The sequence below is a fragment of the Enhydra lutris genome, unplaced genomic scaffold (assembly GCF_002288905.1).
Source record: "Enhydra lutris kenyoni isolate GAN:26980312 unplaced genomic scaffold, ASM228890v2 scaffoldscaffold66, whole genome shotgun sequence".
NCBI classification, from domain to species: Eukaryota; Metazoa; Chordata; class Mammalia; order Carnivora; family Mustelidae; genus Enhydra; species Enhydra lutris.
The window spans coordinates 11851290-11876133 of NW_019154150.1; the positions used below are offsets into that span (position 1 = coordinate 11851290).

Here is a 24844-nt window from a genome sequence, read left to right on the forward strand (position 1 = left end):
TTGTTAACAGTCTTTTGTTCTCATAAACATTTGGGTCTTACTTTACAAACAGTATATCACTTGCCCATAAGTCTTCACCCACATCACCAAAGCACACATCATTAAATGCATTTCTCAGATAATACTAAGGGTAGGTACTTTCTTCATTTTGATAAATATACTATTTTGATCAAAGTGATACATGCATGTGGTTTAAAAATCATGTGGCACCAACAGGCTTGTAATGAAAACAATTCCATCATTCTTTAACCAACATTTACTTACTGCAAAGTTAACAACTTGGAACTCTTTTATGTCCATATCTTTAAAGAGAACATTTATGCTGATATATACCAACTTTAGTCCTTGGTGATTAAGTTCCTGTTAAGATGAGGGTTAGCTCCTCAACATCCCATCCCACTTCATCACTACTTATATTCCTCCTCCCAAGGAAATACTGTGGCCTGAGTCTATGCTTTCTGGGGTTGGATACTTTTTTTTCTTTGTTTTTGTGTGTTGCTTTTTCCAAGTTTTCTTATCTCATTTTTCTGGAACAAATCTCAAGTGGCTTCTTAAGAAGATGGGGTGATCTTTGCATATATGAGTATATCTTTATTCTATCTTCAGAGCTGATTAATTGATTGGCCAGAAGTAGAAATCTGGTTTGAAAATATTTTTTCCTTAGAAATATGAAGGAACTGTGCAGTTATTATCCTGTGATGCTATTGAGAATTCTGATGCCATTTTGATTTTTGTTCCTTTGTGGGTGACCTTTTTCTCTTTGGTTTTAGAATCTTTTCCCCGAAAGGCCACAATAAGGCACTTGGCAGGGACCTTCTTCACTCATTATGTTGGGCACTTTGTGGGATGGTGAGGGACTTGCATCCTCAAGCTCAGGAAAATTCTCTGTATTGTGGCATTGCTAATTTTCTCCCTTTTTGTTTTTTTCTGTGCCCTATTTCAGGAATTTCTATTTAGTCAAAAGTTGGAACTTCTGGTTTGATATTTATGCTCATAATTTTATGTCTCTTTTGTTGCTACTCTCTGGACTATTTCCTCTACTTGATCTTTTAATTCTAGTATTGATTTTTTGTAATCATGTTACCAAAAAAAAAAAAAAATCGGTCTTGCTTAGTGACTTAGTGAAAAGGAACAGTCATTCCTTTTCCATAATGAGCTATTTTTATTTTTATGTATACAATATCTCTCTTAAGTTTACTGAGGACCCTATTTAAAGTTTTAAAAGTCCTTTTGAGTTCTCTCTCTGAACTGTTATTTTGTCCACAGCTTTTAGGGCCCGAATGTTCGGATCCTTCTGAAATTCTTGCATTGCAATCTTAATCTCCAGTGTGATGCTGTTGGGAGATGGGGTCTGCGGGTGGTGATTAGGGCGGGAGGGTGGAGCCCTCATGATAGGAGTCACACCCTCATAAAAGAGACCCCACAGAGCTCACTTTCTGCCATTTGAGGACACAACAGAGAAGACTGCCACCTACAGCCCAGAAGAGGACCCTCATTAGAACCCAACCAAACTGGTGCCCTGATCTTGGACATCCAACCTCAGGAACTGTGAAGAAAGAAATTTCTGTTGTTTATAAGTCACCCTGTCTACAGTATTTTGTATTAGCTGCCTGAAGTATGACAACATTCATTTTCCCTATTTCTTTATCTCAGCCCCCTTTATGCCAAAGACTTCCTTTAGCTATCTGGTGAGCCTGGGCTGTTCAGTAGCATTTAATCAGAGGTCCTGACAAGTTGATTGGGAATTTGCTTGGTGGGCAGAGTAGCCCTCAGTGAGTGGTAGGCTTTGCATTAGGGTGATTCAGAAGGAAGACATCCATTGTGTCCTCTTCCCCACCAGACCTCAGGGACACCCTGAGAAATCCCAGCGCCCTTATCTTCAAGGAACCTATTGGGGCTGAACCTAACATACTTAATTTATCTTACTTCCTGGTCACCATTCAAAGTATTAGCTTGTTTTGCCCAATATCCCCTTGTCTGGATATGCCTTCCTGTCAACATACACATGTGATTAAAGCTCTCCTCCAGCATTTCCATCTTGGCAAAGACATCACCAGTAACTCACCCCAGAAGCAAGAGAAACACCTCTAACAGTTTTCTCCCCTCAAAACATCCCACCACCCTCCCACACATGCACTTGTGCACAGTGTACATCTAACCCCCTTCTTCAATTCACAATCTTGTTTTTTCTGTCTCCTAAATGCGTTTGGAACTCGTCCATCCATTTCTCATCATCTCTACTGCACTGTTTTGTGATTTTCATCTGTATCAACCTAGTCTTCTAAGTGGCTGTCTCATCCACTCTGTGCATCCATTCTCCATGTAGCAGCCATAGTGACTTTTATAAACAACTAATCTGCTCAGGTCTTGTTTCCTTTGTGATCAATGTCAAAATATTTGGCACTGATGGGCTACCAGGTCTTGCAGAGTTAGTTCTTGTAAACTTCCTCTCTGCCTAACAAGCTGCTGGGCTTCTTACTGACTCTGATCTCATGGCCTCATGCCCAAAGTCTTCCCCCTTTCTATTCTAGGGACTGAAATTATTCACTCTATCTCCTCACCTACCAGAACCCCCTACTTATGCTTTAGATCCACACTGTGGTCACCAGTCACCACACTGTGGCTCTTAGGGAAGGAGGCAGAGAGTAAAGGCTGAAAACCAGGCCTGGGCCCCAGATAGACAGAGAGCTGCCTGTGAAGGTGACCTATGACCTTAGACCTGTCATCTTCTTGGAAACCACCATGTTATGATCAATGGGGAAGGTCATTTTCTAGGAGTTCATCCTCTATACAACTCCTGAGCTTTGGGACTACACCTAGATTAGAGAGCTATGATTGTTACACAAGCTTAGAGAGATGAGGACACAATAAGGACCAGCTGGAAGCCAAGGCTACCGTGTCTATGTGTCCAAGTGGCCCACCCCACCTTAGATTTTGCCTACAGTAACCATACCTGCCCTGTATGGAGTCAAGGAAGCACTGTATTTGACAGCTGTTGGTCCCCTCATTAAATGAAAGCACCGTGGAGACAGTGTGTCTGTCGAGGATCATTTTAGAGAATTCAGTAGTCCTTGTATTACACTAAACCCTATGATGTCTTGTGAGTTTGACCAAATCTGAACCTATGACCATCCCAGGTAGCATTAGAAGACACTTCCCTCATTTTACAGACAGGGTTATACCCTCTGTTCAATTTCTCTCAGTACCTATATGTCTCTCTTAAAACACTCATCATACTTTCAAGGAGTAAAACACACCTTCTCTCCTTCCTGTGAGATGCCAGATTCAAGAGAGAAGTGATCTCTAGTTCATATTTGCATTCTTTGGGCCTAGCACAGCGTTTGACATGCTCTCAGCCTTTGATACATATTTGTTATTGAGGAACAAATTTTTAGCCTATTTTATCAGAGTGACTTGCATATTATCTTGATTTGAAATGTACTCATTAAATCATTCTGAATTGAATTTATCGCCACAGAGAGCACTGATACTCTGGAAGAAAGAAGGGTGTCCCTAAAGGGCCAGAGAGCTATGAACCACTGGGGTGAACATGTATGAACACACATATACAACTGTATATGAAATTAGAGGCAGTGGTGATCAACAAATGATCACATTTTCAGTAGGTTTCTTCAGTTATAAATTCAACATGACTTGGAGAGAAAGCTGCTCTAAACACCTGGAAATAATTATTAAAATATTAATTATAATTAAGTGTATCATTTTATTATTAATTTTTAAATTAATTGATTGATTTTATTATTAACACTTGTAATAATGAATTATTAATAACTTAATAATGCATGTCTAAACTTGCCTAAATACTGTTTGCCTAATCAGTACTGTTTGCCTACTGCCATCACTGCTCCAAAAGTCATTAGATGAAGACTGTCTGCCACATTACCCCAAAAAAGGTCCACCAGTGCTGTACTTGGGAGAAAAATGGAGATACGAACTTCTTACCTGTTACCCATCCAAGTGCCACACATTCTGAATTCAGAGGAAGTTTTCTTTTCAAAGCAATTTTCTGAGAAGGAAAGAATCATAAATTCAGATTAAAAAAAAAAACCTGAAGGGAAAGAGAATAGCAAATACGCCAGATTTGGTTGAAACAAATGGTTTGGAATCCTCAGAAATGATCAAAGTGGATGGCCAGAGAGGAACCAGAGCCTAAGCCCTGAGGAAGGATCAAGAGAAAAGGAGGGTAAGGAGGAAGGTAGAAGGAGGAGGAGGAGGAAGCAGTGACACCACCATGCCCCTGAGGCCTCTCAGTGCATAAAACTGAACCAGAGGCCATGCCCGGGGGAAGCTGGACACAAACTCAGCCCATGAGAAGTGCATAAACCAAGACAATCATGGAGAGAGATAGGTTAGCCACATAAGATCCAGGACACATGAAATTGCTGTAGGATTGACCTCAGTATGGAGAGGATGCAGCAGAAAAAAGTGATATCATTGGAGAAAATACCCAAGGAGGAGGGCTGGAAAGTTGCTGGACAAATCCAGGCATTCTGAAGACTTCTGCAAAACATGACAAAGAATTGCGCAGATCCACAGGGGAAGGGATAGGAGCTGATACCACTTATATGGCTGTGGCTGCAGGCTTTGCTTTCTCCATGGAAACCCAAAGAACGAAGCAGTTCTCTAAGAAACACATGTGCCCACATGAGAACTCTGGATGGATGAAGTCATCCTTGCTCCTAAGAGACTCTGTAATGCAGATCTACAGACAGTATGAGTGATGACAATAAAAGTTAACCATGCACCAAGGTGTGAAAGGTGGAATATTTACCATCAAGGTTATTGATATTCTCACAGTCCTTATGGATACATCTCTGGTTCAGACTTCCCTTGAAGAGCTGCTGACCTACCAGGGCGAAGATGCTGAGGCAAAAGAGAGTCAGAATCATCACGTCAACAAGCTTCTTCACAGAGCGCAGCAAGGCCCCAACAATGACCTTCAGACCTGGAGGGGAGAAAGACCAGTGTGGGGACAAGTGCCCACTCACACACACAGCAGACACACGGGAGGGGCAGGGAGGGAACAGCCAGGGCCTCAAACGTCACCCGACTGCAGACTGGAATCAGAAACTGGCCTGGCCGAGGATTCTGATGCCATGGGTTCTGGTTCTAACTCTGCCTGAGAAGCTGCATGGCACTGAGTAGTCCACTAGTCTAGCTCAGCCTTTCCATCCTGCCTGGTGTCTGTCACAGGGTTGCTCTGAAGAGTTAGTGAGAAGACTCCGAGTAGAAACATCCCATACAGACAACTTGATTATACTTGTGCAGACACCTCACAGCTGGGGATTCCATGTAGCACCAAGACCAAAAGGAGGCTCCCCTAGAGGAGACAGACCTGTATTTAATATTCAGTAGTCACTACCTACTGCAAGGTATGCAAGGTGCCGTAAGACAGTGCTAAATTGGGGGTCAGGGAGCTAGAAGGAGGAGCTTTGTCTGGAACAGGAAAATGAGAATATTCTGGGGGGGGAAACTCAGATTATTACTTAAAATAGTTTTTTTTTTTTAATTCAAGAAATATTTACTAAGCACCTATTGCGTCCATGGCACACTGCTAGGCTACCAAGTTACAACATAAGAAAGACATAAACTTGTGGTACAATGGTAAATGTTTAAAATCAGCTTTCTGGGGGTGCCGGGTAGTGCAGTCAGGTAAGCATCCGACTCTTGATTTCTGCTCAGGTTGTGATCTCAGGGTCATGAGATCAAGCCCTATGTCAGGCTCTGCCCTCAGCATGGAGTCTGCTTGGGATTCTCTCTCTCTAACCCTCTGCTCCTTCTGCCCCCCCCCCACAGCTCTCTCTCTCTCTCTCTAAAATAAATAAGTCCTTTAAAAAAAAAAAAAAAAGCTTGCTCTGTGGGGGAGGAGCATGTGTACAGGGAAAGTCCCATCTATAGCATTTACAGACTTCTTTGCTGAATTTTGTAGTGCAGATCCCTTTTCTTCCTCCACAGAGCCCTCTCAGCATGCTGGTTTCAAGCTAAACTACACAACATCACTGGATGCAGAGCTGGAAAGGAACATGGACAACCGGCTGCTGAGGCGCCAAAACCAGTCAGCCCCAGTACACCACTGAGTCAGGGGCTCTGCTCTCAGCGTAGCTGGAGAGTTAAACAACCAGACAAAACTTACGATCTGTGAGATGACACAAAGTGGCAACATTTCAACTAATCGGTATAAATCATGACTGGTAGACTTAAGAACAGAAAGGGACACCAAATGGAAGGCCAAACCTGCAGCAAATGAGCCTTCCATGAAGTGCGATGCCACACAAGGAGGAGGCTTCAGGACAAGCTGGGACATTCAATCTGGTTCTTATTCACAACCCATCCTTAGCTTCATCTTGATTCACAGAACACCTTCCTTACACGGCTTCCAGGATCTACATTTCCCTCTTACTTTCTGGTGGCTCCTGCTCATCCCCTTTGCTGATTTCTTCCCTTCTCCCCTCACCTTTAAGGTGGTAGTGACCTTGGCCCTCTTCTATTTTTCATCTAGGCTCACTCTCTTGGTGATCTCATCAGATTTTATGGCTCCAAGTATCATCTATAAGCTCCTTATTTCCAAAACGATATCTCCAGCCCAAGCTGCTGTCTGGAATTCCAGACCTGTAGACCTCATTACCTACTTGATACTTCTATTGGATGTCTCACAGACATCTCAAACAGAACACGTCCAAAGCTAACTTCTCATCCAACCTCCAGACCTGCTCCTCTCATAGAAGAGCTGTATATCTGTATATCAGCTGTATATCTCACATGGGTTGTTTTTTTTTTTTAGTTCTAAGTCTAAAGCTCAACACTCACAAACAGAAGGAAAATACAGGAAAGGGTTCCTTCTCTGACTTTTGGGGGGAAACAAGCTTATTTTTAGTCTCCTGTAAAACTAGTTTCCTGATAAGACTCTGAAATGAAGATTTAATTATTTTTTTAAAGAGATGTATATCTTCTGTCTTCCATAGTCAGGTTATCTGACTTCTTAGAAAATGCAGGTTACATTTTCTGTTTCAGTCTGCAATGACTCCATCCTTCTAGTTACTCAGACCAAAAACCTTGCTTCATCCTTGACTCTTTTCTTTTGCTCACACCACACATACAATCATCCCATCAGGAAATCCTATTGTTTCTACCTTGAAATTCATAGGGTCAGACCACTGTCTACCAACTCCTCTACCACCAACTGATCTGAGAGCACAACCATCTCTTTAACAGTGGTCTCTTGTGTCATTTTGGGTTCTCTGAGAAGAAGATACTCTGGAACCAGAAGTACAAGAGATCTGTTGGGGACATGTCTGCAAAGAAAAAGGGGAAGCAAGTACAGCTGGCAGGGAAAACATCAGAGTATGACATGGGGCTGACACCTGGGAAAGGAGAGTGGTAAGGAAGCAGGACTGGACAAGAAAAGCCTCAGACTATAGCGCCACTGGGAGAGAATCTTAACCAGGTTCACTCCCAAGGAGCCCCTGAGCTTAAGTCCTTCAGGATTTTATCCTTTAGGAATGGGCCTTCACTAGTCCCCCTGACATGCAGGGAAAGTGTGATCTTGGCATGAACATGAATGCAGTTGTGAATCCAGAGATGTGGCAGCTGGGATCATCACTCAGCTATGCTCCCTGCAGCAGGAGATGTGAGTGGCACATTTCCATGATGATCACCAAGCCTCCTATCTCATCTTTTTGCTTCTACCTTTGCTCCCCCACATTCTATTCTCCATACAACAGCCAGAGTAGTCCATCTAAAACCTGTCAGATTAATGGATAAAGAAGATGTGTATGCACACAGACACACACACAGACACACACACAGACACACAGACACACACACACACACACACACACACACACACACACACAGTGGAATATTACTTAGCCATAAAAAAGAATGAGATATAGCCATTTGCAACAACAATGAATAGACCTAGAGGGTATTATGCTTAGTAAAATAAGTCAGACAGAGAAAGACAAATACTGTATGATTTCACTTACAAGTGTAATCTCAAAAACAAAACACATGAACAAACAAAACAAAATGGAAACTCATAAATACAGAGAACAAACTGGTGGTTGCCTGGGGGTTGGGAGGAGGGGGATGAGCAAAAGGATGAAATGGAGTGGGAGGCACAAGTTTCCGGTTTTGGAAGAAATAAGTCATGGGGACGAAAGGTACAGCATAGGGAATATAGTCAATGGTATTGTAATAGCATCATATGGTGACATATGGGAGCTATAGCTGTAGCAAGCACAGCATAATTTATAGAATTGTTGAATCACTATGTTGTACATCTGAAACTAATGTAACATTGTGTGTCATTGTGTACTTCCATAAAAACAAATCAAAACAAAAACCCCTGCCAGATCATGTGACTCCTCTGCTCGAAGTCCTCATGTGGCTCCCATTTATCTCAGAGCACAGCCCAAATCCTCCTAGTGGTTATGTACCTTCCCTCCCCTATGTGGTCCTTCCTCTACCACCTGGCCCCTCACTCTATCCTTTCTATTCCTCAGTCTCTGCACTACTAACTGTTGCTAGTGCACAGAACACTCTTTCCCATGTATCTGCTTATGAAACTCTCTCACTGACTCCAAATCCACTCTCATCTCCCCTCCCCAGTGACCCCTATTTTGACTACTCTATTGAAAATTGCATCCTGCATCCCAAATCCCTGTGACTTCCAGTAGCCCTCATATTGTTTACTTTTCCTTTTTATTTTTCCATGGCACATTTCACTTCCTAAACAGGATAGCTAATTACCTCTTAATTACAGTTATTGCTTGGTGTCTCTCTCCCCACCCCAACCCAGAATGTAAACTCCACGAGCACAGAGACCTCTGTCTGTTCACTCACTTTATGGTATACCTCAAGCAGCTAGCACAGTGTCTAGACATCATATGTCTAGACACATTTGTTAAGTGACCAAATAAATGAGTAAAGCAGAATTTGTTTGGTTTTGGTTTATATGACATCTTGAGAAATTTTAAAATATAAAAGAACATTCCACCTGCTAAGAGGCAGTGTTGAAAATCAGAGTGATTTACCTGAAACCACTGAAATTGCTTTCAAAGCTCTGAACACTCGGAAGGTACGCAGGGATGACAGACTGAAGCTGTTTTTCCTGGATTCTGGTATGTATGTTGCAAACCTGTAAGACAAAGCACAGGAGAAGTCTGGGCCTACTCTCGGTCCTACAGCCACGCTGTATATCTCCGCAAAGGCCACAAATAAACATGGTGGAATTGGGGGCCTCACCTTCCCAGCCTCACCTTCATCACGGGGTCTGGTAATACCATTCTCTATTGCTGTGGACCACAGATTGCAGAGGAGGCTGTGCTAATTGTTATATTTGGAGAGAGTTGAGGATTCCTTGAAGTAGTATGCAGTTGTGGATACATCCATTGATAACAAAAATCAATCAAAATACTTATTGACTACCAAGTTCCAGGTCCAGTGCACTTCCCTGAGGTCTCACTATGTGGCCAAGCCCAGAAGAAACCCAGGCAGTCTGACTCCAGAGCCCTCACCACTGCACTACACCACTTTTCAAGAGCCAGCAGTGCCCAATCATTGAATTTCAAGGGTAAAATTCTGATATTAATAGTATCTACTCCAAAGGGCTTTTGTGAATATTAAATAGGAAAACATATGCAAAGTGCTTAAAACAATGGCTGGCACAAACTAAGTAATGTTAGGTTTATTATTATTGTGCTGGCAAGGGGCCATTGCTCTTCTTGTTCTTTATTTTGCTGACTCTGTTTCTCCACTCAGATGCCAAACTGATGTCCTTTCCTTCAGGAGGAACTTCAACTCTCACCTCACGTCATATACAATATACATAATAGTTAACTTAAAATGGACCATGGACTACAATGTAAGAGCTAAGTCTATAAAACTTCTAGGAGAAAATGGAGGAAAAAAAAAAAAAACTCCTTGAGAGCTTACAGTAGCAAAAGATTTTTAAGACTCTGTGGTTCCTCCTACACATTCTGACAGCCAAATATATGCCCAATTCCCATCCTAGCACTCACCCTACCAGACTGTGATGGTTGTTAATTTTCTCTCTTCCCATCTGGACTGTGAGCTTCAAGAGGGTGAGAACAATGTCTGTTTGTTTTGTTTTGTTTTCATTATCACAACCCCTGTATCTTGCACAGAACTTGGCCCATAATAGGCCAGTGTTTGGGAAGTGAATGGTTGAAAGAATGAGAGCATGAATGTGGCCTAGAAATGGATTCACACTGGAGGCCTCTGGCCAATCGGCTGCACGGTGCTGTTCAGGGCCAAACAACACTGCACTCAGAGCTCTTGGCCTTATTAGGACACAGTTACTCACGTGGACCCACACAAAGTCCTGGTGGAAGCCAAGGAGTTTCTTTCCCACCCCGAGTTTCCTCAATAAACAACTTTGACATTCTTACGCTGTTATAATGACAACGGAGTCCAGCCAGTTCCATGGATCTCGAAGGAAAGAAAACTCATCCAGAATGAAACCTCTTGCTAATATTTTTATCAAAGCTTCAAAAATATAAATCCCAGTGAAAACATACCTATAAAGCAAATCATTCAGAACAAGAAGGAACATGGTAAGTGGTGTGAACAGCAGAGAGCCCATTTGTCTTATCTGGCCTTTATGCAGTTATTCCATTTCAGTGTGACATTCAACATTCTGATTGTCAGCAAACCACAGTTCAGAGTAGTAGGTTCCTTAAAGAAGTTCTAGTAGTTAGAATTTCTGAGAAACAGGCCCACAGATAAAATTGTAAAAGTGTTATTCAATGCCTAGCTCTACAGCCATATTCTTGAGAGTCGTTTTAGCCAACCTGGGACCTTAGGAATGGGTGTTGTCACTGTTATTTTGTCACCACTACTAGTGACAACTAGAGTTGTCACTGTGATGTACTGAAGGGGATGACGGCAAAGGAACCAAAGAGAATAAGTGACAAGGCTGAAAACGGGATCTTTCCATATCTTATATTCATAGGTCTGAAGACTTAATACTATTAAGATGTTTGTACTACTCAGTCATCTACAGATTCAGTGCAATCCCTATCAAAATCACAATGACATTCTTTGCAGAAATAAAAACATCTATCCTGAAATTCATGTGAAATTTCAAGGGACCCTGAATAGCCAAAACAATCTTGAAAAAGAAAAAGTTGGAGATCTCATATTTTCTTATATCAAAACTTATCACCAAGCAAAAGTAATACCAACAGTGTGTAGCTGGTATAAAGACAGACATATAGACCACTGGAATAGAACAGAAAGCCCAGAAATAAGCCCTAGCATATATAGTTAAATGATTTTCCAAAAAGATGCCAAGACTATTCAGCAGGAAAAGGACAGTCTTTTCAACAAATGGTACTGGGAAAGCTCAACATCCAAATGCAAAAAAATGAAGTTGGACCCCTACCTTACACCATGTACAAAAATTAACTCAAAGTGGATTAAATAGCTAAGGGCAAGAGCGGAAACTATACAACTTCTAGAAGAAAACATTTGCAAATCATATATCTGATGAGAGGTTAATACCCAGATATACAAATTAATAGCAACAAAGAATTACACCATATACAAAAATAAACTTAAAATGGATTTAAAGACTTAAATGTAAGAACCAAAAGCATAAAATTCCTCGATGAAAACTTAGGCAGTAAGCTCTCTCTGACATTGGTCTTAGCAATATTTGTTTGGTTCTGTCTCTCCAGATAAGGACAACAAAAGCAAAAGTAAACAAATGGAGCTACATCAAAGTGAAAAGCTTTTGCACAGCAAAGGAAATCATCAACAAAATGAAAAAGGTAACCTACGAAACGGAGACGGTATCTGCAAATGCTATATCCCAAAGCCCCCACCGGATAACATCTAAAATATATTTTAAAAACTCCTACAACTCAATATCAAGCAAACCATCTTATTAAAAATGAGCAGAAGACCTGAATAGACATTTTCCTAGAGAAGATATACAGATGGTCAACAGGCACACGAAGAGACACTTAAGGTCACTAATAATGAAGAAAATGCAAATCAAGACCACAGTGAGATATCATCTCACACTTATCACAATGAACATTATCAAAAAGACAAGAAGCAAGTGTTGGCAAGGATGCAGAGAAAAGGGAGTCCTTGTGCACGGTAGATGGGAATGTAAATTGGTTCAGCCACAAAGGAAAACAATGTAGAGGTTCCTTTAAAAATCAAAAATAGAAGTACTATATGATCCAGCAATTCCACTTCTGGGTATTTAACCAAACAAAACCAAAACACTAATTTGAAAAGACATACATGCTACGTTCAATGCAGCATTATTTACAACAGCCAACATATGGAAGCAATCTAAATGCCCATCACCAGATAAACAGATAAAGATGTGTTATATATACACAAGGGAATAGTACTCCACCTTAAAAAAAGAATAAAATCTTGCTATTTATGGCAACTAAGATAGACCAGAGAGTATTATGCTAAGTAAAATTAGACAGAGAAAAACAAATACTGTATGATTTCGCTTATATGTGGAATCTAAAAGGCAAAACAAACAAAACAAAATAGATGCCTAGAAACAGAGAACAAACTGATGGTTGCCAGAGGGGAGGAGAATGGGAGATGGGGGATGGATGAATGGGTGAAGGGAATTAAGAGGTGCAATCCTTAAGTTATAAAATAAAAAAGACATGGGAATGTAATGTACAGCATAGGGAATACAGTCAATAATATCGTAAAAATTTTGTATGGAACTAGACTTATTCAGCCTTAAAAAGGAAGGAACTCCTGACACATGCTACAATGTAGATAAACCTTGAAGTCATTCTGCTAAGGGAAATGAACCAGTCACAAAAAGATGAATACTGTATGATTCCACTTAAATGAGGCACCTAGCAGTCAAATACATAGCAAACCAATGTAGAATGGTGGTTGCCAGGGACTGGAGGGGAGTTAGTGTTTAATAAGCACAGAGTTTCAGTTTTGCAAAATAGAAAGAGTTCTGGAGATCGATGGTGGTAACTGGTTGCACAATTCTGTGAATATACTTAATATCACTGAAAAATGGCTAAGATGGTAAATTTTATGTAACATGTATTTTACAGCAATTAAAAAGAAAAACCCATTTCTATTCTCTTCCCTGAGTCCTTCATCATGTCCTATCCTCTAATTTATTTCCCTTCTTCCCCTTCCTCCTTCAAAAACAAATAAAATAAGCAAATAAAAAACAACAACAAAACCCCACAATATTCCATCTCTCTTGTTATAAACCCAAGCTGTCAAAAATGCTGGTTCTGCACACACACACACACACACACACACACACACACACACACACAGGTTTCCCTTTAGGGACAGAAACAATTCAAACAATCTAAACAATCTATCATTTCACAGTAAAAGAAATGGATCCTTTCCGATAGAATACCCAGCCACTGTCAGTCCACAAGGCTAAAGAACTGAGGTCTTGGGAACTTGAAAAATCCAAATCCAAGAGGAGAAATGGTTGTGAGTGGCTCTCTGCTTCAGTTCGTTTGTTTTTTTTCAAGCTGATCACCTTTTAGGTGACAAATGAACACAGAAGATTAATTCATATCTGCCCTGAAATACCATTCTTAAAACTGAGTTATAATTTACAAAGTGAAGGGTGTTTTTTGGAAAAAGGCTGTAATTGCAGATTTGTGGGATTTTGCAAGTCTCCATCTAGATCTCAGACCATTGAGGAAACAGCCTCTGACTGCCATTTCTGCCTCCCACCTCCCACCCCCTCCCATCCTCTTTTCCAGCAGAAGCCTGGCCAATAGAGGGACAGGCAGACCAACATGACATATGATATGGAGTAAAGCCATGACCACCACCAGGAACAGGGCTTGGGAACTCCGTGATAGGGAAATCCCAAACCACCAGGCAAATAAGGCCCTCTGGAGTGTGTCACTGTCAGTTCAAGCATGGTTAGAGTATCTAGTCAGGGCCATGGGTGGTGTCCAGATAGGTTAACAGAACACCATGACCTATCCTAGGGCACTTTGGCATTCATTCTCTGAGAACTACCAGCTTGGAATCAATTTCCCATTTAAAAGTTTTCTAATCAAAGGACACTGACAAAACTAAAGAAACTCTTCCCATCATGGGCCTAACAACTCAGTTACATGCCTTCTTTTATAAAACCATTATCAACAGCCTTTGCCCACTCCTACTTTTATGAATCCATTGCTAGTCCCTATGCCACCAGGGGACAGCAGCAGCTTCCCTTCAGCCTAGATGTTCATATGTTTTAGTAGTGAAAATGGTCTTTGAGCAGATTAGCATCCAATTGGGCCACTGCTTTCCATCAACAAAAAAAGAAGACTCATTGTATCTCACCAGAAACGCTAGCAGGGCAGACCACTTCTATGGAAGCAATCTCCATTCCTGGATTTGTCTCCTCCATAGATCTCACTTGGTTGACTACAAAGGCTTCCAGAGACACTGCAGTAAACAAGGAGCAGCAGCCCCTGCACTACCCGTTAACTCCTCACATGGAATAGCCAACTCTCTAGAGAGGAGACCATTTTCCCCAGCAATATTGTCAGGATGGTTTCTATTCCCAGGGGTGCCCATGCCCCTTGCTCCAAGGCACAGCCCTGAACTCACTGGCCTTAACTAAATCCCAAGTTCACTTAACAACAGAGAAGAAGCAATCACTAAAAAGTAATGCAAAGGAAAAAGGAAAAGCTAAAACAAAACAAAACAAAAAGGAAAGCTAAAACAAAAACAAAAACAAAAAAACAGCAGAGAATTAAAATGAAATACTACATGTACCTGATTAACAAAAAAAAAAGGCAGGAATGAAAGAATAAGAGAAGCGCAAAGGAACAAAAAACAAATGAGATCAACAGAAAACTGATAGAAAAACAGCAGACCTGAATTCAAGAATATTCATAATTATATTAAATGCAAATGAAATAAATGTTTCATCAAAGGCAGAGATTGAAAAATATACTGCATAATAAACAAGAACCAACTATTAACACCAAAGATACACTATAACTACAAAAACACTAAAATACAAAAATACAGTACACTATTAATACAAAAAAGGGTTGAGAGTAAAAGTATGAAAAAAGACATGCCACGCAAACGAGGATAAGAAAGCTGGAGTAGCTATAGTAATCACAGACAAAACAAATACTTAAAAGAATGCTACTAGAGATAAAGAAAGACATTTCATAATGATAAAAGAATGCATATATCAGGAAGATATAATAACCATAAATCTGTATGTGCCTAATAATAGTGTTGCAAAAATACATGAGGCAAAACTTCCCAAAAAGAAAGGGATAATAGACAAATTCACAATCATAGATGGAGATTTGAAACCTCTCCTCAGTAATTCATAGAAGTACTAATAGAAATGGCAAAAAGATAAACTCTGAATGACACTATCAACCACCTTAACCTAACTGACCATCTTCAGAATATCATATCATACAACTGTAGAATCCACATTCCTTCAAGTCCATGTGAAAAATTTCCTAGGGTAGAAACACAAAATAAATTTATCCTAATTTCAAAAGGTTGAAATCTTACAGAGTATATTCTCTACAACCGAATTAAATTGGAAGTTGTCAATGAAAAGACAACTAGAAAAATATAAAATATTTGGAAATAAAAAAACCACACTTCTGAATAACATATGGGACAAAGAAGAAATCACAAGAAGAAGTAGGGAATATGTTTAACCAATGAATAAAATAAAAACACAGGGTATCAATATCTTTGGGATGAAGCTTTAGCAGTACCTGGGTGGAAATTTATAGCTTTATACAATTGTACAAGAAAAGAAGAAAGATCTCAAACCAACCAAGTTTCTACCTTAAGAAGCTAGAAATGGAAAAGCAAATTAAACTCAAAGCAATTAAACTCAAAGTAAACTGAAGGATGAAATTAATAAAGACTTTGAAACCTTCATATGTTGCTGGCAGAAATACAAAACAGTGCAGCCGCCTTGGAAAAGTTTGGCAGTTTCTTATTACTCATATACTCACTATATAACACACAGCAATTCTACTCCTAGGTATTTATCCAGGGGAAATGCAAACATACAGCCACAAAAAGACTTTTATACAGAAATGTTCATAGCAAGTTTGTTCATAATAACCAAAAACTAGAAACAACCCACATGTCCATCAACAGGTGAATGGGAAAACAGATTGTGGTATACCCATACAAAGGAATACAACTCGACAACAAAGAGGGGGAAAGCTAGTGATATAAACAAGAGCATGGATGCACCTCAAAACATGCTAAGTGGAAGAAGCCAGACATGAAAGTATGATATCATAGATACCATATGAGTCCATTATATGAAATTCTAGAAAAGGCAAGGCTAGCCTAGGGTGACAGAAAGCAGATCAAGCCTAGCATTGGGAGTTGGGGTTAGGGGACTTACTGCCAAGAGGCATGTGGAAACTTTTAGGGTGTCTGGAATGTACTGTAATGTTGATTGTGGTGGTTTCTATCACATAATTAAATATGTGATCAAAATAAGAGATCTCTTATTATTCTGTCAATTTCTTATTTAATATATTCCTGAAAAACTAAAGCAGTAAATATGTTAAGCTAGAAAAACCAAGACAACATATAAGAGAATATTTATTAAAATACAGTACTCTGAGTTAAAAAATTAACTTATATGTCTGAATAGCCAACTAAAAATTACAAAAAGTTAATATTTTAATTATACAAAAACTCACCAAAATGCACCTGGGTAAAAGCAAAAATGATACATGGTCAAAGATGGGAATACCCAATTCACAAACTAAAACAAAAGAGTCCAACCCATCCAGAAATTAAGGAAATGTAAATATTTTCAACTCTATAAATTGATAACTTTTCCAAATTTTTTGGAAACTATTTTGCCACCATATATTTTTCAAGCATTAAAATGTAACTTTTAATCCAGCAAGCCCATTTCTAACACTCTGTCTTAAGAAAATAGTAATTTTTTAAAAAGTACTATATGCAAAAATGTTGCTTGCTGCAATATTTATAGTAGTAAAATGCTAGAATAGTTAATTATGGTTTATTCACCTGGTAAAATATTATATAACCATAAAAGTAGATTCCTATAAAGACTATGTAAACCCAAAGAAAACCACTTAAAAGCTAGACATAAAATTTGTATGTGTGTTGTTTATTATTTTAAAATGTCTTTAAAAAACAATATAAAAATATGTATACCAAACTAAAATGGGCTCTGCCAGCATTTGTGCTGGGGAAGTGGGATTATGGGTGAGTTTGTCTTTATATATCTGAACTCTGATGTAATCATAAGTCTTTTAGGTGTATTTTTTTAAAACCTTAGGACAGACAAGTGCAGGACAAACACTTACTCAGCACTGTCGGCATTACTGCTTTCCTTACTGTAGGCGGTGGCCATGAACACACAGTTGATGATGACGGTGCAGATGATGAACATGCTGAACAATGTGACCGCTGTCCGTTAAGGCAGGTACACTACAGGGTGGCACATGTCATCAGTCACAGTGAAGGCTGTGGGCATACCTCCAGGTCTCCTTTCCACAGGTGCACCTGTCTGCTTACTGTGAGTGTTGGCAAAGAACAACTTATAGCTGTCCCCTCCCCTGAAGAACTGTCCTCAGCCAAATGGCAGCCTCCTCACCTGGAGGGCTATAGCCCCCTTCCTCATATCTGATGGCCTGAGACATAGAAAAAGCTGGCCCCTTGCTTCCAGGGGAGCCGCTCTGTGATTTATTTAGTGCTCCAGAGCTCCTGGCAGGCTCAAGCTGATGTGGGATCAGCTGAGACCCCGTCCTCACTAGCCTCCTCTTTCTGCTCCATCCCGTTTCCCTCTTTCCTTCTCCAGAGAGCACTCTGCAACTGAATCACTTAAATAAAAATCTCCGTCTCAGGCTCTGCTTCTAGAGAATCCAATCTGAATAGTTACCCCTTCCCATGCCCCAGTACTTCATTATGCCTAGCACTCTTGTCTCCCAGTCTAAAACTGTTTGGTGTCCCCACTACCTGCTGCCCACATCAGCAATGCTGACTATCTTTATTCTTTAACACTGAGGATGGAATCTCAAAGTCTTAAGAGTTCAGGGATTCATTTAAATGGGTGAAGTGGGCAGATGCGGGGTCACAGAGAGGGGCAGAGATGGGGCAAAGCAGAGCTTGCACAACCCCTCTGAAAGAGGCAGTGCTTCCTCACGACACTGATTTTTGCCAGGTAGGAAGGCAGGCCTAGTCTTCATAGAGGTTCCATCTTCAAAAGATGCTGCAAATCTGGACTTTTAGCATTATAGAGTGTCTCCAGAAAGTTTTAAACACTGTGTAGGTCCAGTACAACACATTGAGCAGCTAAATACAGAGCAAAGGCTGATAGTTTGCAACCTTTGTTTGGGTCTCAACTTAGATGCTCCTTTCTCCAGAAAGTCATCCTGAATGCCTCCAAAGCACTACTACTGCCCCCAAACTGCCCATCTCACTAACGAAATTGCTGGCTGTTAGGACCCATCTCCTTCTGAGGTCACAGGATCCTAGCGCAGGGCCAAGTCTTATTCACACATAGCAATAGCAGAAGCCCTGCCACACAGCAGTAGGCCCTCAGCCAGAATTTGTTTCAAGAACGAGCTACTTCCACTCAACAAGCATGTGAACAATCTGGGGCTCTTGCACTTTTCACATGACCTGGACTTAGTAAAAGATGCAATGAAAAGATATGAATGGACCGAGATTTTGATGGCTAAACTTCGGACTGGATTGAAAGGCCCAAAAATGAACAAGGCACGCTTGGCACTGAAGCGGTAGATTGTTCTCTTTTTGTTCAACACCATAAATGTCTGCAAAAACAAACAAACACAACAAGAATTACATGCAGTGACAAAACAATATTTATCATGATTTCATTTAGAGAAAATTTAGTGGAACCACAGATTGAGGTGTGGCTTGGCTCATTATGACCCTGACAGTTTCTGATTGCAGTGCTGTTATGCTGAAGCCCGAGGTACTTTCTGACCAGTCTACACTGTGACTCTGGACACCAACAGACCCACCATGTGGCCTGGGTCTCACTCAGAATCCCAAGATAAGTACTGGGCTGTGGACTGTTTACCTAGTGTAATACTCTGGAGGCTCCAGAAATGGAGCATATAGACCCTGCAGAAAAACATGGGCAGAGGCTAGTAACCGGGACAAGCAAAATCCTTCATTTCATACTCCATGGTATGTATCTATGGAGATAAGAACTAGAAGGAACTTGGAGAGATGGAAGTAGTATTGAACATTCATATTCAGCAGATTATTTTAAATTATTTTGATTATAAATGAAAACTTCATAACAAACCTTAGAATAGTCAAGGACCTAGAGAGCTCATATTGTTGTACCTGAGCTGTTCTACATGAGATAGGCTGTAAGTCAATTCTAACCTTGAGGATCATCAACAAAAGTCATCAAGGTTCCCAGACTTGCTCTCCCATTCTCCTTACAGACATTTAGGTAAATCCGCCTGTAGTTCCCAACTGGTGGGAGAGGCCCTACAGAAGGCATCTGGAAACGCATGTGGGTGTTTTTGATTGTCTGTCACAATTACTGGAGGCCCTACTGACCTTTATTGGGTAGGTCCAGGGATGCCCAAACCCAGGACAGATCTGCTAAATGGTATGCTGTCCCATCCAAAATGCCCACTGGGCTCCACTGAAGAACACCATAATTGCACCCATTTCTTCCTACTATGTCTTCCTGGGCTTTGGGAATGAAGCAGCCTCCAGACAACAATCCATCTCTCACAGGCTTCTAACATCAACTCCCAGACCTCTTCTTTCCATTAAGCCGTAATCTGGCTGTCCCCTTATATGTCCCTAAAGTTATTAGTTACAAAAGTCTTCACAGAATGAGGATCGTCCCTGTTTCCCCATATCTCTGCTCCTTTAAGATTTGCAAAAGTACTACTTGACATGTAATCCAGTATGTTCTTATACAGAAAAGATAAGCCTTGTCACCCAGACTCAATATAGCAGGGTGGATGCTGCCTTGGCTGAGGTACCAGAACTTCAGTCACTGCCAACCATCAACCATCCTTCGTTGAGTTCCTGGAACTTACTTGTCTGCTGACCATCTGGCTCCGGAAAAAATGTAGTAGGATATTTTCTGTTGCCTCTATAACAAAAGGAAATGGGCCACAGAGTTCTCTGAAAGTTATGAGCTCAGGAGCCCAAGACCCACTTTAGGGATTCTGGGCCCTTCCTCTAAATAGAAAGATAATTTCCGGGCAGAAAGAAAACCTCTCTCTGAGGTGGGTCACCCCAGATTAATAGGTGGCATGACATGGCTCTGCCTCTGTGTCCCTTGATATTTTATTAATGCCATCTCTGACTGCTTTAAATATTTCAACTAATGGTGTATTTAACTATACTCATCAGGGTTTTAATTATTAAAATGATAGGTACCAGCTCCTTCTGTCTGCTTACTGACTCCACCCCTTTCTCTGTAGCTCTTCAAAATGGAAATTTCTAAAGATAGGAAGTAGCGTTAGACTACAGAAGGGGCCCTTGGGTTTGAGTCACAACTCCATCCCTTACAGGTTGTTTGGCCTGGCCTAATCCACTGCCCCATCTAGTCGTTATCTCCCTTATCTGCGAGGTGGAGTGCTAACTTTCACGTATATCTCACATGACTTCTGAGAGTACCAGCCAGCCATATGGGGTCATGGTTGTGCAGAGTTTTAAAGAAGTATCATGTCTTCTGATTTAAAGCAGGAGCCCAAGCTGAGAAGAGATGATTCTAGAACAGAACCTATCCTCTCAGGACTGTCTACAGCACACCAAGCTGCTGCCTGCTCCAGTCTTGAGGCAGAAGACCTCCAGCAGTTAACTCACATTTAACAACTCTGCCTCCAAGAAGACTCTGGAGTTCTGGGGAATAAGAAGGAGAAATACTGGACTGTTTCTGTTCCCTCATCTCTCATCCCCCTTCTTGTTTTTCCCACTCACACCCCACTTTCCTCTATATACACAGTTCCCATTTGGCCTAGTAACCCTAGGTCTGTCCCAATATAAGGACATACCAGGCAACATTTCTCTGGAGAGATCAATTTCTTATGGTTGCCAGCAGAAAATGGTCTGAGTATCTCATATTTCTAGGACTTCTCCCCAAATTTCCTTCCTCTCTGAACTCAGTCTGGTGAGGTAGATTTTCCATTCTCTGCTGGGTCACACAGTGAGATGATAATGGTAAGGTCTTCTGAGCTTTTCTTGAAAGGAGAGGACTGTTCTCACTGCCCCAGTCTTTCAAACAGCCATCAGAACAGCCCAGAGCTCACATTTTCTCACTCAGGAGTCCCTTTAATGAACTTTTACTAGAATTTCCCTATAAGAACTACATTCAGGTAGGTTAAACAGCAAGCCTATCACATATTGGCATGGATTTACATAAAATTCTCCATATGCCCACATGTACCCGAATGTTTATAGCAGCCATGTCCACAATAGCCAAACTACGGGAAAAAAAGCCATCAACAGATGAATGGATAAAGAAGATGTGGTATATATATACAATGGAATACTATGCAGCCATCAAAAGAATGAAATCTTGCCATTTGTGACGATGTGGATGGAACTAGAGGGTATTATGCTTAGCGAAATAAGTCAATCAGAGAAAGACAATTATCATATGATCTCCCTGATAATGAGGAAATTGAGAGGCAATGTGGGGAGTTTAGGGGGTAGGAAAAGAATAAATGAAACAAGATGGGATCAGGAGGGAGACAAACCGTAAGAAACTCTTAATCTCACAAAACAAACTGAGGGTTGCTGGGGGGAGGGGGATAGGGAGAGGGTGGTGGGGTTATGGATATTGGGGAAGGAATGTGCTATGGTGAGTGCTGTGAAGTGTTAAACCTGGCGATTCACAGACCCATAACCCTGGGGCTAATAATACATTATATGTTAATAAAGAGTACTTACAATAAAAAAAAAGTCAGCATCACCATCAAAATTCATTTGCTAAATATCTAAAATTTGTGATGTTTTGTTGATGATTTATAAATAAGAATATATAGAAGATTCCAGTCCCCTAAGACTTTATAAATTAGCATAAACATATTGACTTAAAATAAGATATAAGACAATAAAGATAATAAAATAAGACAATAAGATAAATAAATAAAATAAAATAAAAGACAATAAAATAAGATATAAGACAACAAAAGAGCAGGCATATTTATGGCAGTAGCACTTTGCTCATTTATTGTGTCAATAAAATGTAGGTAATTGTGAAAAAAAAATTCTCCATATGCCCAGTTGACTGCCATATTCTTGGACTTCATTTATTGAACTTCTATTATGTGTCATGTTGGTCTGTGGCTCAGGCCTCGAAAAATCTCATTTAGCAGCCTAAAAAGCCTATAGTTGAGAAGTTTGCTGAGGAAACTCTTACTGCTGAAATGGACATTTTTGGACAGTGATATTCATCTTTCATATAGGCATAATGCTTTACAGTTTATAAAGTGCTTCCATATCATACCCATGTTATAGGAAGCAGACATGATCCTCATTTTACAGATCAGAAAAATGAGGCTTAGTGAAGTGGTTTATCTGAAGACAAAAAGCCAATCACTTAAATGGCCTACACCCAATTTTTCTGTTAGTCCAGTCCTCTTTCCTGGCACCATTTTTTCCCTCTGTTTTCCTTTTAACCTTCCTGCTGCTTCTAGTCCTCCTCCTCTTTGCCAAGATATACATTACAGAGAGAAAATGAGGACTGAAAGAGGTTTTCAGGAGTACGAAGGCATCAACAAGTGGTGATAGCAAAGGAGAAAGACAGACATCCCTATAAGCTCCAAGATCAGTGTTTGGAGAGTCTTGTAACTCTCATTATAACTGCATGGTTAGAACACCCCAGACCCCCAGTCAACTACCTTATGATTTCTGTAGAATGGGTCCAAGTCTTCCAGAGGTCTTGCTATCAGCTCACGCGGAATGTCACCATAGAGTTTAGGCAACTTCCTGGAGACCTTTAGGTCAAGTTGAGGCCGAGGCGGGGGTTCTGAGGTTGTCTGGTCTTTGCACTTCTTTTTCTCCTTTTGGATGGCAATCCTCTTCTCAATTGTAGCCAGGGTGTCAGAAGTGAAGGGACGGAAATTCCGCTCATCTGGAAAGATCACTGGGTAGCACCTGTCATCCATCTTCATCCTCAAGAGAGAGATAAGTGGTAGGTCCTCAGAGAGCTCTGGAAGGTAGAAATCACATAGCCTGTCCTGGAATTCCACTTTCTAAGGATGTTTTCAATGGGCAGCTATAAGAATTAAGTGAAGTGAGGGGACTTGGGAGTTCATTGGCTATGGAGCAGGTCAGAAGAGGTGACCACCATTGTGGATATAGCAGGGATTTGGGGCACAGGGAAGCCCAAAACAGACCATCATTCCTGGAGGACCTGGATGTAAGTGGCAAGTTAAGTTCAGGAACAATGGGCAGAAGAAGCCCAGTCTCTAAAACTGAGACCCAAGCACTGAGCAAGACAGTAATACCAAACCTGCCAAACTACTAAAGTGGGACCTGCAGATGGTGGCTCAGTGGCCGCAGTGTGAACAGGAGCAGAAAGGATAGGGAATTAAGTGGGACATAGATATGGGTTGCAAAATCAAAACTATAAGTGCATGTGTCTTCTCACTGGTCAGCAAAGGTCTTAAAATGTGGTAGAATGGAAACAAAAAGGCTACAAACACAGGCACAAACATTTACACTAACACCTATGATTCTAAGTCAATGCTCTTACTTCTGAAACCTTGATCTGGCAGAAATGAGACCCCAAGAAAGCAGCAAGGATTTGCCAAAACTAACAGGGTCATTCTGCCATGGGATAATAGCTGTATTGGCCCCTATCCCTGACAGCCCCTTCTATAAGGACTTCCTCTACAACCTGAAGTTTAAAAGTAGGCTCTGAGAAAATGCAGTAGTGCTCAGGTTAAATGCCTTCACTCCCCATGCCAAGCACCCTATTCCTTTCTTATATACCTGAATGTCAATCTAATATTGATTCCCAAGGCACTCCAGAGAATTACAGTGGGTAATCCAACATAGCATTGGTTTGTACATTCAGCAACCATATGCTCAGTGTCTGTTCTAAGAACATGGCTAGGCACTAATGGAGAAGAAACAACAGCCCCTCCTCCTGGTCCTACAAATTATGCTGCCCTGGTGTAGTAGTGGTGAAGACAGATAAAAGATAGGAAATTACAACAGAGTAAGACAGATGTTAATATAGGGAGAGGTAGAGGGTGCTATGTTTGTGCATGGGATAGGTGTCTAACCAGTCCCGGGGAATCAGGGATGATCTGCCAAAGCTTTAATGTCCCAGTTGAGACCTAAAGGTGTTGTAAGACACAGACAAGAAAAAAGAAGGACATTAGAATGTCGTAGGAGAAACAAACAGCATGTACAGGGACCCATTGGTGAAAAAGAACATGGTGTCTGTCAACAGGTTCTGTCTCCCTGGGATGGAGATTTTGTGGGATGGAATTGTCAGATAAGGTCCCAGGCAGCATTAAGAGAGCATGTGGGGCCGTATAATACTTAGTAAATATCATGGGTTTCACCCCGAGGGTAATGGAGAGTTGCTAAAGAATGTGTGGTGGTGGTTGTTGTTACAGAGGAGTAACACTATCAGGTTTTTTAAAAAAATATCTCTCTTACTGATGAGAATGGATAGGACTTAGTATCAGGGGCTAAAGGAGGTGAGGAGCTGGAACTGAAGAGAATGTTCCAACAATCACAACCACTAAGGACAACGGAATGGAGTGGGCAGATCTGAAAGTCACTTAAGAAATGGTGAACAGGGACGCCTGGG

The 24844-nt window shown here is 40.8% G+C and overlaps 1 protein-coding gene across 1 annotated transcript in view; it reads right to left on the bottom strand.

Moving 5' to 3' along the window:
• LOC111159040 (sodium voltage-gated channel alpha subunit 11) overlaps window positions 1-23189 on the bottom strand; it is an 88181-nt gene extending 64992 nt beyond the window's left edge. The window contains exons 1-7 of the mRNA XM_022521410.1: window positions 22917-23189; window positions 18724-18842; window positions 17373-17468; window positions 10434-10562; window positions 9057-9160; window positions 4793-4966; window positions 3964-4027 (exon numbers count right to left, since the gene is read on the bottom strand). Coding sequence (XP_022377118.1) covers window positions 3964-4027; window positions 4793-4966; window positions 9057-9160; window positions 10434-10562; window positions 17373-17468; window positions 18724-18842; window positions 22917-23189 — 959 coding nt within the window. The remainder of the gene's footprint in view (window positions 1-3963; window positions 4028-4792; window positions 4967-9056; window positions 9161-10433; window positions 10563-17372; window positions 17469-18723; window positions 18843-22916) is intronic.
• Window positions 23190-24844: the final 1655 nt, after the last annotated feature.